This window comes from Rhamphochromis sp. 'chilingali', assembly GCF_963969265.1.
Source record: "Rhamphochromis sp. 'chilingali' genome assembly, chromosome: 16".
NCBI classification, from domain to species: Eukaryota; Metazoa; Chordata; class Actinopteri; order Cichliformes; family Cichlidae; genus Rhamphochromis; species Rhamphochromis sp. 'chilingali'.
In genome coordinates this window covers 19,382,888-19,401,940 of record NC_137943.1, presented here as the reverse complement: position 1 = coordinate 19,401,940, position 19,053 = coordinate 19,382,888, and the positions used below count along the sequence as shown (strand labels likewise).

At 38.6% G+C, this 19,053-nt stretch overlaps 1 protein-coding gene across 2 annotated transcripts; it reads left to right on the top strand.

Moving 5' to 3' along the window:
* The first annotated feature begins 8,053 nt into the window (after positions 1-8,053).
* On the top strand, positions 8,054-17,869 carry mylk4a (myosin light chain kinase family, member 4a). 2 transcript variants are annotated; one of them, XM_080861694.1, is made up of 15 exons: positions 8,054-8,835; positions 11,105-11,242; positions 11,471-11,567; positions 11,875-12,307; positions 12,649-12,971; positions 13,726-13,831; positions 14,338-14,431; positions 14,696-14,805; positions 15,001-15,142; positions 15,252-15,322; positions 15,431-15,559; positions 15,634-15,786; positions 15,889-15,967; positions 16,151-16,205; positions 16,540-17,869. In XM_080861694.1, the coding sequence occupies exons 1-14, from the start codon at positions 8,305-8,307 to the stop codon at positions 16,202-16,204; spliced, it is 2,460 nt and encodes an 819-aa protein (XP_080717820.1). In that variant the 5' UTR covers positions 8,054-8,304; the 3' UTR covers position 16,205; positions 16,540-17,869. The 2 variants fall into 2 exon arrangements, with proteins under 2 accessions (XP_080717820.1, XP_080717821.1); XM_080861695.1 differs by lacking the exon at positions 11,105-11,242.
* The last annotated feature ends 1,184 nt before the right edge of the window (positions 17,870-19,053 follow it).

Sequence of the window (19,053 nt, the reverse complement as noted above, 5' to 3'; positions counted from 1 at the left end):
GTCGATTCCTAATACAGCTGGAGTGACTGGACAGCGTGAGAGAGAGCTTATCTCCCAGACACCCTTTGCTGGCACCTGTCACTCTTTTGTCATGAGGACACACTGCCCTTCCTTTAGCTGCAAGTGCTGATTGAAGTAGGACCCTTGGCTGAATTAAAAGAGGCTGCGGGAGGTAAAGTAGCATTAATGTCCTGCCAGCTCTTATCCTGAGAAAGTATACGCTCATCAGCTTCACTTGAGAGACTCCTCCTTGAGCTTTCAAAGGCCGTTTGTAGTTAAATATAGGCAAAGCGAGGCGGAAAGGGAAGGATGAAGGGTAAAGTGAAAGCCATGGACAACTTTGTCACATTCTGGGATATCTGGCTAGTCAACAGCATGTGTCTGATTCTTTCCTACCTCTGGCACAGCCTGTATGATTTATTCTACTACAGGAGGCAGCAAAGAGCGTTCACCATTCAGGTACATACAAAACCTTCTGATATGTGGGACAATATTTACACGTTAATCGTAAAAAGCTAAAATATCTTTGTGTTTTTAAACAATGGTTATCAGTATTTTACATTTTTTCATTGTATGGGTTTCAATGTAAGCATTTGAATAGTCAGCAGTTGTTCTGTGGAGAGTTTGATTGTCTTAATGCTTTGATGAGCTAGCAGATGGGACAAAGAAAACTTTCTACCTTTGCAAACAAAAACATTATATTCAGATCCAGTCTTTTCATCATGGGGATCATTTTGTTGTTATAAGTCCTAATGAGACAGCACAGAATACTAAAACATATTTGTTTAATTGCATTTTTTTTGGATCTGTGTAAGATGCTATGCCATGTTGTTTTAAAATCTAATTAGAAGAAGACATCTTTGATTTATTGAGGTATTAATAAGTGAATGTTAATGGCCCTATTACGTACACATATAACAATACTGTTGCACTGTGAGTTATGTTTTCTTTTACTCTGAAACACTAATTGTGTTTTTGCTTGCTGGCAATCATTAAAAAGGGCCTACAACAAATAGTATCAATCCTACCAAAAACTCTGTGTTAAGAAGAGGTGACAGCAGCAGCGTTTAAAGCAACATCTAATACCAGCTCTTACCTGGTAATCACCGTCCACATTGCTATGTCCTTCAAGAAAGGCAGAACAGTGTTTACTGTCACATCAGGACTGTATTTTTCTTGCAGAATAGAATTATTCCCTCCACTAAGGAAGTTATGCTTTGTCAGTTTTGCGTGCGTGCACGAGTGTCATTCTGTCTGTAAACACGATGGCTCGAGAAATTTTCAATGAATTCTGCTAAAACTTTAAAGAGTCGCCGAGTGGGGGCATGTTAACAACCTATGAAAATTTGGCGCACATCCACCAAAGTCATCAAGGTCAACTTCATGATTTATGAGTCATAAATTGACCAAAAAACCCTTATAACGTATAAACTACGATTCCTACATGTGTGGTATGTATCATTAACATATAAAAAGTACCATATAAAGATTTAAGATATCATGTTACATCTGACCTCTGACCTCTCCTTCAAGGTTAATAAATTGATCTGAAGGTCAAAGTGATAATAATGCTATACAGAGCTATTTAAAATTGTGTTTCTTACTTCCATTGTTTATATCGACAGCATATAGGCATATAGGGAAGGATTTATGAGGATTCTTAATGTCATGTTGCTTTGGACCACTGATGTTTTCTTTAAGTAAACTTTAATTAGGTCAAGCTTTCATAATATGTCTTTTATCTTTTAAAAAAAATGTTTATATTGGCAATATTAGAGTGATTTATGGGGATTCTAAATATTACATTATAGTTTGCATCCAAATATCATGTCACATTTGACCTGTCATATCTGTCTGTTTTTTTTTCAATTTTGCCCCAAAACGTGTTATATCTTTGACGAAAGTATGTCAAGAGCAAGAGAATGAGCTGCCTAATCAGTTAGACAAATAAACAATAACTATAATCAAAATAATGTCAAGTACATTAAAATGGGTTTCCACAGGGTGAATAATAAAAGCCGGCACTTTGCACTTCTTTTTACGGAAATAAAAACGTACAATTTCCAAAGTATGTTTAAAAAGAACAAATGAAATATATGTACCATAAAGAAAATGAGCTGCCTTGGTGGAGGTTTGCACTTTTTGAGTGTTCATGTTTCTAGTGGTGATTTTTAAGTTAGTAGTATTATTAGTATTATTATTTAAATGAAAGGACATTACACCACTGTATGTGTTAAAATCAATATTCTTGGATAGTGATATACAGTGTTTTAACCCTACAGCTATGTCTTGCTGCATGTATCTATTGGTATTAAGTGTGGTTTTTTTTGTTTTTTTTATTGTACAGTGCATTGAGACTTTTATGTCTATGAAAAGCTCTATAAAGTATAAATAAACTTTACTTACTTAGTTTACTATGTCAAAAGAACCGCTGTTTTCTGCAGATATCCCCTTACTTGAACATAATCACCTCTCTTCTGCTCTTAGTCTTCTTCAGTTCCTTGGAATAGACTAAAGATTCACTGCTGGGATCAAAATACATAAATATTACCTGATGCATAATAAAAGTTTTTATTCTACAGGTGAAGTCCAGTTCAAGTTGTATACTACACAGGAAAATGATGTTGTGCTCTATTGTACCCTTAGGTTTCATGGAAAGTCTGGCCTCAGCAAGTCTGTATGACACTTCAGACAACACAAGTGCCACAGATGTAAACTATATTTGCCTGTAATTCATTACAACAAGACAAACTTATGTACCCAATTGGCCTAAATCCTGTTACATACAATGCCACAGTACATCACAAGTAAGTAGTTTAACTAAAAATCCGCTGTCAGTGTCAATAGCAGATGAAGATTAATAACTTTGTAAATGCAGAATTTATAGTTGAGCTAGATTATTTGTGTAGTTTAGTACTTGCTTTGTTCTTCTTGTGTTTTAACAGTTACTGCCACAAGGGAATGTCAGCACAATCTTTGGCTTCCTCTTATGCTTATTAGAAGTTGGAAAGTTCTTTGCACAACATTCAGTTTGTTGGGACTGATTTAGGACTGTAGCTGGTGGCGTTTGTGGGAGCACATTAGAGAATCACCTGTAAAGGTACAGTGTACTCTAGTGGCAGAGCATGACAGACACAATAATGTAGTGTCTCTGCTGAATGATGAAACAGACAGGAGATTCTGGCTTTGCTGCCATCTAGCGACTTAGTGATTTTTGGCAGCCTTGATTTAGTGTAGTACATTCAGGGGCTGACATCAGAGCAAAAAATGTTTTCTGCAACTCAACAGTTTTGTCTTTTGTTGTTTGCAGCTCAACAGTTCAGTTCACTTTGTCTCCTATGTGTTTTTGTTTCCATCAGAACTCTTACATGGCATTTTATTTTGAAGAAAGCTCATGTATACTGAGGGAAATCTGACTGAGAGTAAATATATACACTGCCTATATACACCGCTGCTTATAAATACACGCATCCTCTAGTTATCTTTAATACTGTGGCAGTATACCATAGAGACAAGCTGAAGACTTCTCACCCTCTCTTGTTTCCATTCCTTGGCATTTAGGAGACACACACTGACATTTACTCTAGGAGAGTGGCACGTATTTGACCAAGCTTTCTTTGCAGTCTGTCACTAACGTTGATATCTCTTGTGTAAAACGCTCCTTACATTTCCATACTGGTAATAATAGTGCCTTAGGGAATATATTCCTCAGTGGGACTGCACTTGATGTTAATGGGAGTGAATTAGGATTACAATAAGGATTATTGTGCTATGTAGAAGCAAATGAATGAAATTATTCTGAGCAGTGCTTAGATTAAAAAACAACAACAAACAACTGTGACAGTATGCAGGTAATTTTACTGTTCTCTTTGTATGGGTCGTTGCCTATGAATTTTTGTTTAAGCAATTTAAATTGGATGGGTACAATTTAAGGCATACGTTAAATCTAAAGATGCACAATATTGAACCATAAGAAGTTTTTGTGTGAAATATGGAAGCAGTTTAAATGTGGAATTAAAGCAATGTTTAAAGATAAAAAATAAATTATTTTCAAGAGATACAGAAATTTTGAGGGTGTATTGTGTTTATAGACTTGCATACAGTTGTAGATGTATATTGTCTGATTATATGTTATGTGGAGGAACATTGAAGCAGCATTCAGTCAGTCATTTTTTATAATCTCTGTAACTTTATGTGATGCACTATAAGGCAGAAGTCACCACAATATAAGAAAATTACAAGATGATGTAAAAAAAATGTATCCAGCTTGTAGAATTTGCAGCTTGTAGAATTAGGAAGAAATGGAACCACTGTACAGTTGTCATTGGCGTGGACAATATGCTATAAAAGGGAAAATATTTTTTGTACCAAGCTGTAAGTATGTTTATTTCTACCCTGATGTTGGAAATTATAACACAGGAGTCTATCAGGATTAGCTTCCTTTTTGGAGTGACCCTCAGGTGGTCGTGTATGAAAGTTTTCTGGCACTTTGTTGGTTTTATTTGAAGCACTCCTTGTGGTATATGACTAACAATATAATGGGAAATCACAACACCTTCTATTTGAAAAATTAAACCAGTGAAAGCACCCAAAAAATGACTGTATTTTCTTAAATGGTCATTGGATGGAGGATCCAAAAGCTGCTTTCAAAATATGTACATATTTCAGTTTGCATACAGAAATGTGCACACAATGCGTCCTCGTGACAATTGCATTTAACAAGACAGACATATTTGTATGCAACGAGAGGGTGAGGGTGAAGTTGGAGTGTGTGCGTCTCACTATATTGAATCATCAGGACGCTGTGTAGTGTGGTTTCATGACATTATATAAACAGAACCAGAAAGTCTGTCAAAGTGCAGCAGCAAAACGTGTTTGCATGCCAAGACAAAATCTGAGATGACAGCGGGAGAAAAGAAGAGGCTTCTTAGACATTAGCATGAGGAGTTGAGTTTCATGGTTGCCAGTCACATTTAAGCCCACAAGTTTCCAAGAGAAAGTATAGCCAGAGCTGGCAGACAGAGCGGTGTGTGAGCGGAGACGGAGAGGTGACTGGATGGTGGCCATAGCACACATCCCCAGAGCTTCCCAGGACATTGTGTTCTCTGTAAGGGCAGCCCATTTTTAATCTTGTCTCAGTGCCAAACAAATAACCTAATGCAGAGGGTCATGCCACAATATTCACACACTGACCCTTTAAAAAATGCTGTCTAAACAAGCAAGCAAGCAAGCAAACAAACACATTTGTAGGGCATTTAGGTAAACTTTTTTACATTTTTGTATCTTCTTTTCATTTTTTATATTCTTCCACTGCTGTCAACAGAAGCTTAAATGAATAAACAGACAAACAAAAAAAAAACATACTATGCTGCATGTACACAGTATGTGTAGATGGATGTATGCATACAGGTGAGGACAATGAGGGGTACATAGGTTCATCGGAAATTTGAAGCAACATGTAAGTCTTTCAGCAATTATTTGTGCAGAAAAATGCCTCTAAGCATTCATTTTCCAAAAGCATGTCCCTTGAATGTATAATAAATAACCAAAATAATGTGACAATTTATTGAAGCTTAAAAAAATGAGGTCAGTGACAAAAATCTATGCACAGTTAGTTCATAATTATGAATTCGCAGAGTATTTTTCTGCAATTTACCAGGGAAAATAAATATATTTGGGCTTTTGAATGGTTGTAGAAGAAATAAGACATTCAAAAACATCATCTGTTTTCTGGGGTTTTTTTTGCAACACGGCAAAGAACTTATTCACTGAGTGATAAATCAGCTTCATCAGTTGCAACCAAGTGATTGTGGCATAAACTAGATTGATTCTTCTTAGTGCTTTTATTACGTATGACTTTGGGGATACAAAGGGTACACGGTGATCTCAAAAGTTCTAAGTTCTACTATTTAAAGGTGTTGTCCCCTGTGCTGTATATCAATTTACCTTCACATGTTTTCCACTCTAGAAGTCACTCGAGAACTACAAGTTCAACTGGGATACGCACCCGTAAATATAACAAAGAATTATTTTGAATAATTTATAAAGCATTCATCATTTATGCATTACACAATGCCGCTAAACATCCCAGTGATTTTGCTGTCACATTAACGTAACAACTTTTAACCACGCAGCAGCAGACCGGGCAAAGATTTCACAGCTTCCACATTGTGTGTACACATACTCGCTCTTGGCAGAGATGGTGAGAGACGACTTTGAGCCCTGGCCGTGATGCTGTTACTTTCTTTGGTATTAGTTTCACTGTAAAGTGTAAGTGATATAAACTTGACATTTGCTTTATGTCATAAGTCTAATGTCTCTTTATATCTCCTGCTGGGTTTCGTAACCTCCCACCGCTGACCACTGACAGATCTACCGAGATTGTGCCAGGATGTTGCAAGGTTGCGTTTAATGTCCACTGATATGACAACAACACCATGTTGCAGAATCATTTGCTCTGTCTTGTCTTTAATATTTGTGTTTGTTACATGCACATGCACACTGTAAGAAAGCAAAGTGTCCGAGCTCATTAAATTGACACAACATGCTGTTAATTCCCATGCTGTCTGTCATCTGCTGGCATTCAAAGACAGGTGTGAGCACTGGTGTCTTACCTTGAGTGACTGATGGTCCATTTCATTCCATCTGTTTCTGCCCTGTCACAGTTACTTGGTCTTCCCGCTGCAGCTGTCTTGCTTTAGCGAGACACGAGACAATACAAATACAAGGGGAAGCAGTGGTTCGGTTCACTCTCTGGTCTCACTGGTGTAGAAGGATTTGTGAAGGCTTTGTTCAACATAGCGTATCTACACCAAAAAAAAAAAAAAAAAAAAAAAAAAAATTAGACAAATGTTCAACCCGGTGTGGTGACTTGTCATGAAACATAAGCCGACAGGTAAACTCTTTTTGTCCCACTTCACTTGCTTGCACTTTCCTTTGCAGAGTTCAGAACCTTCCCTGGTCCTTTGCACCAGTGAGGCCAGACTTTGGCTCGAGTCACAACGAGTTTGGCTAAGGTCACCGTGGCTCAATTTGTGCTCTGTGCCTCTGTTGTCAAAAGAATTTCATGGTAGCTTGAGCAAAGCTGGATCCTTCCTTCATTTTGGCATCCGTGTACTTATGGGTACAGAATGAACTCAGAAAGGCAAAAAACAAAACGAAACAAAAACCCGACCGACAGCGAGGCTGCATTTGTGTTTATATTTTTTCTCTGATTTGTTGGTAGAATACATCATGCCTATTTTGATATATAGTGAACCTGGATTGCGGTCATATTACAGCAGCTCAGTTAAAATGGATCCTTTGCTGTCTTAAGGATGGTTATCGGTGGATGTTTCTGTCAGTGAGTAAGCATCATATAACTCGCCCATGTTACCCATCTCTTATTTCAGGTCAGGGATAAACATTTTAATCTATCTCCACCCAACCAAGAAACACAGACCTCTTCAGGTTGCCCTGACACTGAATGCGAGTTTTAGGCATTCAAAAGATAAGGAGGGAATCTGCATTGCAACATGGTTCTCATTCACAACAGTACACGCACAGTCACATACATCAGTGCCAAATATCTTACAGCCCAGTCCTTCCCTTGATGTCACAAACATTTAAACAACAAATAAACAAATAAACACTCGAACGGAACATTTTCTCTTTTGAAATGATCTCAAACGTACTCTTGCGTTGCCTAAAAAGCCACACATGGACTTCACATTCAGCTCTCTGTCTTTTTTTAGTGCAGTTGATTCAAAAATGTGAACCACATGTATCCGTCTCTTGGAACAAGTTAATACCTCCGTCAGTTAAATAGGATAAATTGTGCAAATTAATGAGCATTGTCCTTAGAAGCAGAAATGTGTACAGTGAACGTTTTGACAGCCAGCAGGCGAGTGACGGTGGTGGGCTTAACACTTAAAGACTCTCAAACGTCTCATATGTCCCAAGCATTGCCAAGCTCCCACCCCAATCACTTAAACCCTGCTGACGTAGGCTGGCCGTTTACATTTAGGGACACCTGCTCACTCCATTCTAGATACCAATTCTAGAAGAGAGGAGCAGCCGCTCAGGGATAAGGTTTGGGAGGAACAGAAGTCTGACTCAGTAGTAACTGAGATAAACACAAATTGAGCTTTATAGTTTATTTGATCTGTCACCTGGCAGTTTTCGATGTAGAATATTTTTTCTGAATTTTATTTCATTTTCTGTAGAGCTGGCTAAGATTTTTGCAGAAGTATTTTTGAGGGCATTCTTGGTCCTATTCTTGTCTCAAGTTGGTGTCTTAACGTGAATTTTACATCACTGGAAACCATGAGTTCCCTGGTAATAAATGCAGTGGGTGATGGCGAGAACGCAGGCTTTGATATCATCCAAAATCGCATAGAGACACTGAGCAGCAAGATGGACAAGCTCATCAATATTCAGGAAAAAGTCCTCAGCCGACTAGATGGGATGTCTCACGACATTGACGACATTGAGAAGGATATGGAGAATTTGAAGGTCGACAAGGAGGAGATCCATCTCCCGCCCAGGGTAATGAATCAGACCCAAGTCATGGGACGAGAGGTGGGGCAGATTTGCCAGGAGATGAGCTCCATCATGTCGGTGGTGAACCAGCGGTCCGAGCAGCAGGCTCAGAAGCTGGAAGGAATGGAAAAATTGGTCCTAAGCATGCAACAGGTGATCAGCTTCATCGGGGAGACGGTGAAACATTCGAAGATAATGGAGCTGATGCTCAAAGGCCCGACGGCTAAGAAGGGCTCGAGGTCAAAAGACAGTAAAGGGAAGCAAGCTATAAAGAGGAAATCATCTTCAGATACTGTATCGAAAAAGCCTGACAAGGTGAGACAAGCTGAAGTAAGACACTGCACATATAGGCTGAAGTGTGCACCTGCTCTATACTGCAAAAGGACTGTAAGATGTTTGGTCATGAATGAGGTTTTGGAGAAAAAGGGGACAACCTTTATTACTGATCCAATTTAGATTCACAAGCATTTGTTTTGATGTATATAAAGGTGGCCCAGGCATCATAGCCCATGCATCACCATGAGCATCAAGTCTTGTATTTTCCATGCTGACTTTGATTTTTAAGATCTCACTGGGATCTTGTTGTTCTTGGCAGGACATATGAAAATGATCATAGCAGCAAATGTGACTTGGCTTGTGTGTGAAATTCCACATATAATGGACTGGTATAGTGTCTGAGTTTTGGCGTGTACAAACTTGCCAACTGCTGATTAAAGGTAAAGTAAGCAAGAAGACTAGTTTTATAGTGTTGGGTAAGCTACTGGACAGTATGTCACTTATTCCATATATAAACTCCCAGTTTAACTCACACGTGTCGATGTTGGATCTCCGAGTGTAACTTGAGGGTCTCCTTCGCATGAAGCGTGCGGGGGGACCTCCAGCAGGGCACGAGAGGGCCAGTGCAAGGTCTGCGGTGAAATACGAGTGGCCTGGTTTAGAAATGCTGTCTTTGGATGCGGGCTACAGTGTTTGTGGTCCAAATAGTCTTGCGTCCCTTCAGCTTACCAGGTGTTAACAAACTGTAGAGTTTTCTTTCCTTTTCTGTCATGCAGTCCATTTCTTTCATTTCCATTTCATTTCTGCGGCTCTCTTGTGCAGACCTATTAGTGTTACTATCCAAGTCATATCTTTGCCATTATTGCTTTGTTGATGAACAGTCATTGTCTGAAGTCTTTGTCATTGTGATTCCTTGCAATCTTCTAAACTTCTTGCAGCACATAAAATGTAAAACTTAGGTGAGAGTTCTTGTTACAATGCTGCCAAGGTATTTTTGAATTACAGCTTCCAGTAATTGTCTTTATTTTAAACTGCAGATAGTGTTTCAGAAGTCTGCTACAAGTTCATGGAAGTAATACAGTCCCATTGAGGCAATGCCCCCAAGTCTACCAAGATTCAAAATGTTGAACTTATTGAAGAAAAAGAAAAAATCTAATATGCATTTTTATATGACTTTTTTTTTAAAGGAAAAACAATTCACCAACTGAAAACTTAGGATCCACTCACATCCAGTTAAACCTCACTAAAGGTCACTGAGTGCTGCTTGACATCTTACACCACACTCCTATCAGTTCGCCACACAGCTTGTATCTCTCTTGATGTATGACGTACAAGCAAATCGCAAACTCACTTAAATGGCTCTGACGTAACATGATAACGATATCACATACTTGGAAAAAATACCTACGTAACAGTGCACATTGTGCAGTGGTGCACTCTTAGGTTTTATATGCCCATACTTGGTTACGTTAAAATCAGACTCAACGATATCAAGCCCGTTAAAAGTTTGTGTCACATTTTATGGCTTAATTATACCCTGATGATTAATGACCAAATACCAATGTGATGTTTTCACCGTGACTCACGTTTCAGGGAATTTCTGTTCTCGTCAGAGCGTTTGCCAGGTGGCTGCTCCGTCTTCCTCCACCTCCACAGGTGTGACATACTTGAAAGTAATTCGGGCTACTGCGGCATCTGCATTCACTTCCTCACCCTCCAATCACCGTGGTCACTGGGGAGACGCTGCACTTGAAATAGCTCCCCTGCTGTTTATGTCCCAACAGCATACAGAAAACAAATGTGAGACACCTGATGTTCAAGACAGGCTTTTTTCCATGCTAAGGTGATCAGAGAGTGTTTAGTGAGTTTCCTTAGCTGAGAAATTTGAACTACAGCCTGCAGTCACTTGCAATATTTTCCATTCAGGGTCGACATTGCATTCCATCGCTGAGTGTGACCAGTGATAAGCTATAAATTCACTGCCCTGCTCCTGTCTATCCAAGTCTGCCACAAATAATCAAAGGCATGCAATTCTACCAGTGCAATAAAGATGTGCACTAACTGTGCTAATTTGTGTGCTGAGAACAGAGAAAATGCTTCGTATTTTATCCTTCATTCACCTGTCATCAAATTACTCAACGTTTTATTAACTTCTTGTTGCGTTTTACATGTGACACTAAATCCAACATGTCTTTGATTTTTGATTCATCCTGTGCATTAACGTGTGAATCTAACTTACCAAAATGCCACCAATTCTGTGTGCATTCATGTAACCCTTCTAAGCATTGTCTTCTTGTCTTTTTACTAGAAAACTACCTCTAATAAAGGGAAAAAAGGGAAACAAGAGATAACGCCTGCATGCGAGCCCAGTACTCTGCAGTCTTCTCCCAAGATAAAGCTTCACGGACCAAAGCATTTCCTCACCTCTCGCAAATGTGGAAACTTTGTACGTTTATGTGCTTAGAGAACATGTGAAATATTTGCATCGCCACTCCAGAGATACGAAAAAAAAGAAGACCATTTGTATTTTATAATCGCTCTGGGACAAGAAATAGTACCAGGGCGACACAACTGCTTTGTTTATTTTCTAATAAAGCTTTGATCATGCATTCATTTCATATTAATGTACTCGTCTGGGTCTCTGGTTTGACAGTTTCTGTTTTGCATTTCACAGTTGAAAGACCACAAAGGCAAAGATGGGACAGATACACCCCGTTTGAGCCCTAAGGGTCTGAAAGCACAAAAGAAGATGAAGCCTCCAGATACAGCAGGTGCTGAGATCAACACACTGTTACTTCTACAAACTCCAGTGTCTCTTTGCAAGTCAAAATAATCTGAGACACAGCAGCAGCAAAATGTAAATAAATACTCTAAAATACCTTCTATGAGTGGAACATGTGGCTGTATTACAGTGTTATTACACGTAGCTGTTGCTTGCTAGCGTTTAATTGGGATAGAAACTACGTTTAAAGATCGGAGTGGAATTTTTCAGAGTGAAAATGTTAATTCTTCTTAAAGTGATGAATATTAACCAGATCCTAAGAGACTAAATCTAACTTCTCTTTGGTATTCTTGTAGAACATATCTCACTGAAGAAGCAGATTTTGCTCCTTGAGGAGGTTCAGAAACTCAACAGGGAGAACGCTGAGAAATCAGGTCAGCAGATCACCCTTGGTTTTCGGGATCTAGAAGCTGGAGTGCCCCTTAAAGATCAAGAACCCGATGCCTCTGCCAGCAGCTTGGTGGACTACCTGCAAGAAGACTCCCAAGTGGATATTGCTGAGAAAAATGAGGATGTTGAGGCAGTTAGTGAGGAGGAAAGTGGAGAGAAGGTGCCTGAGGATGTTACAGAGAAGGAGCTCAAGCCTAGTGTGGAGAATCTAGGGAAGCAAAAAGAAGAAGAAAAGCTTGAAGTCCAAGAGGACAAAGAGGAAAAAGGTGTTTCTGCAGCTGAAGAAGACTCAGGTCTTTCTACCTCCCCTGACAAGAAGAAGGAAGCAACTCCAATCAGGTAGTCCATTATTACATTTAAGGACTAAAACAATCTGTAATAATTTATTATTATTACAATTATAATACTAAACATTTTAGTGTCTGTTAAAAATTGCTGAACAAAACATGATATTTCATGAACGTCCTGTATGGTGTCACATTGCGACTGTATAGTATATATTTAAGATATAAAACATTTCATTAATTCAATAACAATTCATAACAGTGTTAGATATGTTATTACATTATTTTTGTTTGTTTGTGTTTTTTCTATTTTTTGGTCAAATTTATGCACAAAAACATAACAAATATTTTTTTTAAACATGCAAAAAACATACTAATACATCGACTTTCATTCAGTAGAGATGACCACAAAGATGCAGCACCATCTCCTGAGGCTGAACAGGACACCATATCACAGGTCAGCAGCACCAAGTCCTTTGTCACCCAGGAACACTTTATTGTAGAGGAACACCCAAAGAGCCAGCTGCTGGAAAAGAAGGTGGAAGAGGAGGAAGAAAACAAAAATAAGGACGAGAAGAAGGCTGAGTCAGAGGGTTGGGGTGTCTTCAAGGCAGATGGAATTGAACTCCAGCTGAACCTGAAACAACAGGTGGAGAAGGAGAGAGAAAAAGATGATGCAGGAAAGGAGGATGACGATGGTCCTGAGCAGTACTTTATCGGTGAGAGCACCAGTAAATTATTATATACTTATCTTTGTAGCATTATACATTTTTTAAACTGAAAATGTGTTTGCTTTTTCAAGGTAGCAACAAATTCTGTATGTATCATTTATAGTACACTGTATAGTAGAAGTCTTTGTAATGGCTTGACTGGAACTGCTCAAATATCTGTAAAGAGTCTTTATATAGCTTTATATATCAGTACATACATTTATATGCGTTCCCACTCTTTTTATTGGGACTCTGAGCATAGTTAGTCGCAGACTTCATTCAATTCAGTTCAGTTTATTTATATAGTGCCAAATCACAGTCACCTCAAGTTGCTTTACACTGTAAGGTAAAGACTGCAATAACAGAGATAAAACCCCAGTTATCAAAAGAACTTCTGAGCAAGCACTTGGCGACAGTGGGAAGGACAAACTCCCATTTAACAGGAAGAAACCGCAGGTACAGCCAGACCATCTGGTATGACTGGTTCTTGGTGAGGGGAGGGAGGATAAAAAAAGAAAAATAATTACAAATGGAATACTACAAAATGAAGTGAAATGGTAACCTGTTATATTAAAGCGGCAACTCTGTAGCTGTTGATTATCATAGCACTTTAGTACACAATGTGCTAACTTGATTATGACAGCTATCTACACTCTCCAAAGGCTCACTGTAGCTAATTATCAGTGAAGCTTGTATGTTCTCACATTCCTCAACTTATTAAAACAGATTACATCTTTTTTCTTGTGCCCCCATCCGACTTTAGACACCGCTCCACCTCCAGTGGCTCCTTTTAATCACCGCATTGTGTCAGCCAAGCCCAACCTGATTACAAACTTCTATACCATCAGCTGGCAGGAGATCCTGGGCGGGTGAGTGCTGTACTTCTCCTCAAATCTCCATGAAATGCAAAATAAGTAAAAGATATCGACAAGTTGATCTATCACAGATCAAAGATGGTAAGAACAGGTTTTAATTACCCGTAAAATGTAACCGCGTAAAGTCCCCCCAACCCCCGCCTTTCTGATGTTTCATAACTTCAGAGTCACGGCAGTTATTTTTACTTTAGAACCGACTGGCATGTGAAACTGTATCCCCGGTGCCAGCTGGTAGCTAATCACAAAGTGTTAATCCAAGTCTTCAAAGTGGAGACACAGCTTGGCTCACATTTAATGAAATAACAGATTAAGCACAAGACTCTCCAGAAACATCCCCGTATGAAGGAAGATCAGTTTTTGATTCGTCGTGGGAAAATACATCTATCACAGCACCATCTTTCCCAACTGCTGGATCGTCTGACTTGATGTGATAATGGAACTGACACGTTTCTCTCCAGCTACAGAAATCTGACTTTTGTCTTTGCTTTCTCTCCTCAAAGGGGTCGTTTCGGCCAGGTGCACAAATGTGTGGAGAATTCATCCGGTCTCACTTTGGCAGCGAAAGTCATCAAAGCCAGGAGTCAGAAAGAAAGGGTATGACACCTCTCATGTACTGTCACGACTACAAAGTACAGTGACAGCTACATCACATGATATAAAAAGCAGAGTCCTGGTTTCGAATTTTAAACACTCGCTAGTACAAAACAAGATCTCTCTTGGAACAGAGATAGAGGGAAATACTTGTCACCGAGGTGACAAGTATTTGACCTAGAAGAGAAGAAGCATTGTCTGTCCTAGCAGAGAACAGCTGACACCTCTCATCGCATCCGTGTGTCTGTGTTTCTGTCTCTTTGGTAGGAGGTCGTGAAGAATGAGATCCAAGTCATGAATAATCTCGACCATGCCAACCTGATCAAGCTGTATGCGGCCTATGAGTCAAGAAATGACATCATCCTTGTACTTGAATAGTACGTTCCTTTATTAAAAAACATGTTTATTTATTTCAGAAGGGATTTTGGTTTACTTATAGCTTATTATTTACCTTTTTTCTAATTTGGTTTCATATGCAGCTTACTTTGCTTACATATTTTATCTAACCTGCCTTTTTTTTTTCTTTTTTAAATTTCTTTTAATGCTTTTCATGTGCTCGTCTTTGCCTTCAGCGTTGCCGGAGGCGAGCTGTTTGACAGGATTATTGATGAAAACCACACTTTGATGGAGTTGGATGCTGTGCTGTTCATCAGGCAGATCTGCGATGGCCTGCAACACATGCACAAAATGTCCATCCTGCATCTCGACTTGAAAGTAACAAAGTCACACATGTTTGCAGTGATTACTTTGTAGATATATTGCATAACAGGATTATCCCATTCAAAAAGTCAAATGGTAATACTTTGTTGTTGCTGAATTTCAGCCAGAAAACATCCTGTGTGTGAGCAGAATCATAAATAAGGTCAAGATCATTGACTTTGGTCTTGCCAGGATGTAAGTACTGGTATTTACTTCTGTTTTATTCCCACTTGGATGAACTGCTGTGGTCGTACAACATGCAACATGTCATTTTTGTGAATTTCAATCATATTTCAAACTTAGATATAAACCAAGGGAGAAACTCCGAGTGAATTTTGGGACTCCAGAGTTTCTCGCTCCTGAAGTCATCAACTATGACTTTGTGTCATTCAACACAGACATGTGGAGCCTTGGTGTAATTACATATATGCTGTAAGTAAACACACAGAAGCATGCATGCACATCCACAAACCTTTGCTGATCATCCGTTCCCTTTTCCCTGCTAGTCTGAGCGGTCTGTGTCCCTTCCTCGGCGATGATGACAATGAGACTCTGAATAACATCTTGGCCTGTCAGTGGAACTTTGAGGAACAAGAGTTTGTAGATACATCAGAAGAAGCCAAAGACTTCATCTCCAGACTCCTGATTGTAAATAAAAGGTATTTGGATTTTGTACACATACACTGACCTCTGATCTTACGAAAGCTAATAATACATGAAGTGTGTAAAAACAAATATTGTGATTTTGTGTTTCCCATTAGTTGGAGGATGGGGGCATGTGAGGCTCTGAGGCATCCTTGGCTTGCCGACCCTGCTCTTCATCATCGTCTTCACACAAAGGTAAAGCATGCGTTTGTGAGGGTAAAGGCTTTTTATGCTGGAAAAGTACTTAAATTTGTAAAATATGTGAACCTAGTAAAGAAAATTATTTGAATGCATCTTATTGTGCTTTACATTTGTTGTGGATATTTATTCCTGTCTTACCGTTGTACTGGTGATTATTGTTTTTTGTCTGTTTCACAGAAAACTATGTGCAGATCACGGAGATCATCATGTGTGCCCAATACTGAAAGCTGAGGTGGGTCTGAAAGTATTGCTCTATATTTAAATCTGTTCCCCTCTTATATGCACACACCTCCTTATACTCACCTTGGGCAGGATGCCAGTGTATCAGGGCAAACACAGAGAAACACACCCTCACATGCACGCCCAATTTAGAATCATGAGTTAACTGAACCGACGTGTTTTTTTTGGGCTGTGGGACGACATCTTAAAAATTCAGTGTCAGAGTTATGCTTTCAAATCATCCACAAGAGGGAAGCATGTCTCAAATTTTGTTTGGAGTAGCAGAATGGATGCTGCGATACAGATGTGGTTCTCTCACAGTAAACCATCGCAATGTTTCTTTCCAGGGTGCTACACTGAGGTGACGCTCCACCTGTGGCCACTTGGACCAACCCTTCTGTCCCTGTAAATTACCTAGATTTTAGTCAGTGTACTCATGACACTGACTGAAAATCTGTCTACTCCGCAAACCTCTTCCTGACATGTGATCCACTGTGTTGTGTTATTGTAAGCAACACCCTGATGAAATATATAAAGGAAAATAGCTCAGTTTAGGTATAACAGTAGCTAGTTCTGTGTGTTAAATACTGGTGATGATGTCACAAAAAAACAGGGTAAATAAAAAAAAAAACAGACCATCACATAACACTAAAAAATCCAGTAGAATTACTATGTGACGTGTGATTACTGTGCTATCATTGTGAAGCTACTACTGTTCAGTTATTGTTGAAACTGTGACAGGGGAAGTATACATGTTCAACTGGTGGTTTGCAATATTCTTTTATTTGGCATTTCAAAATGGTGCTGAAGTCATAATCTGATGTAGTTTTAATAGAAACATATTAATACTTATTATTATTATTATTACAAATTGCTATTACACATATTGTATGATAGTGTTTGCTTGTGGAAAGCACAAAAATTCGCATTTTCTTCTCTTTTATTTCACTATAAAATTCTCGCTTGGACTCATCCTTATTTATCTCTAACCAAAAACACTGTACTGCCTTTCCTTGCTGATTTTTTTTGTCCTTTTGAGAACAACAACTTTATGCATTTAGAAATATACCTCAGCTGCTACTGCTTGAAGGCTACAGCAACAGTTGTAATATAAATGTAATTATGTGCGCTGCCCTCTTGGTTATAAACACGGTAAGCTGTAAATAGGTGCTAATAATTCAAATTAGAATCTGTTGGATGTGCATTGTGCTTATTGGAGACAATGAAATTTGTGTGTTTGGCTTAACAAGCTGTAGTATGTGCGCTTTATGACCTAATATCACACAATGCTGCTGAGGTTCCACTGGACAGACTAGTCGGCAACACATGTCACCTTAAAATAAACACCATGACAACACAGTATATGTCTTATTAGCAAAGTATATACATTTTTTTTTGCATGTCTTTGCAGCTAAAGTTTGAACTTGGTACGTAGTTATAATTTACATTAGTTTTTTTTAACTGTACCTTGTGCTTCAGAGCCTCTCTTTCTGCATATTCATTGCACTAAAATCGCTAATAAAGAAAACAAGTGTTTATTTGAAACGCCTTCTGTGAAGGTTCACTAACTGAGAGTGACACACCGTCTACCTGTTGCTGCCTCTCTAGTTAGAGCTACGTTTTCATCTACCTTCGTGTTAAATGCCAGATTATTGTAGTTCTGGTAAAATAAGTCATTCTCACTGATTGCTAACATATTTAGCATGTATTTTTGAAGTGTGCACACACTCATTAAACTGAAATTGTATCTTCAAGCGTTTGTTGTCCTTTCTTCTTTTGAATTTTAAGTATACTGCATGTTGTCAAAAACTAAATCCATTTAGTAAGATAATATTACAGAGACCTTTATAGCTTTCTTTGTGTGTTTATAAACTTTGCAATATTCTATTTTTGGCAGAGTTATTTTTTTTTAAACCTTGGCTCAGTTTATGTAATAAACATAATAAGTGAAACACAGGAGCACACACTTTCACTCAGAATGAAAGTAGAGCAGATTCCAGGAGCAAAATCAGGAGAATCTGAAGGGGTCAGTTTGTGCAATACAGTCACTTGAGAAAATAAACTGAGTGTGTGGGGTGACGATGCTGTTGCAGTAATGGGATTCAGGGTATCAGGGATTGTACCGACAACAAAAAACAGGCTAAGAGTCTTAAAAAAGGAGAATGACAGTAAGGAAAAGTAGAACTTTCCCACAAAGCAAGCATTATACGCACTTATTGTACAGAACCCAGGGGTTTAATCAGGGATAAGTAAAGACTTTATGGGAGAGTACAACAGGAAAACATGTATTCAGTTGTAGAGAAATACCAGAAATGCAAACTGCCCCCAAAGCCTTAGGAACCCAGTATTTGAGTACAATTACAGTGTGAAATTGTTATGCTACAGAATCGTAAGAGTTGAGAAAATAAACTATTTTGATTTATATAGCAATTCTGCTTTGCGTAGCATGCATTAGACAGTTACGGGTTTTCTTCCATCTGTAAAACCTGGAATCTGCTGAAGCTTGAATTATTTTGGTTGAATTTCTTCTTAGGAAATGAACATGATGTGAAAAGTGCAGTTGAACATGGAAAATAACTAAAAATCATCTCATATCGAAACTGAATACAAAGAAAACATGATAGCTATAATGAAATGTTCTGTAGTTGTAATGGAAGGTTTGATGATTTTTAAGAATGAGGCACAACCATAGGAAAAGAAGATTTTTCATATTTGTTCGACTCTTGATATCTTGCTGGAAAATTCTATGATTTATCTTCAGTTTGTGAATCATTGTTCTTCATTAAGAACGGGTATTTCAGGATGTTCTTTAACTGCCCTTTCTACACCACAGCCTGATCCTTTAGTTCCAGTTTGGCTTT

Bases quoted from the DNA above. Each gene is read 5' to 3' on its own strand.
- mylk4a (XM_080861694.1), top strand. From the start codon at position 8,305: ATGAGTTCCCTGGTAATAAATGCAGTGGGTGATGGCGAGAACGCAGGC. The intron at 14,432-14,695 runs GTATGACACCTC...TCTCTTTGGTAG, and splicing joins CCAGGAGTCAGAAAGAAAGG to GAGGTCGTGAAGAATGAGAT. The intron at 15,143-15,251 runs GTAACAAAGTCA...GCTGAATTTCAG, and splicing joins TCCTGCATCTCGACTTGAAA to CCAGAAAACATCCTGTGTGT.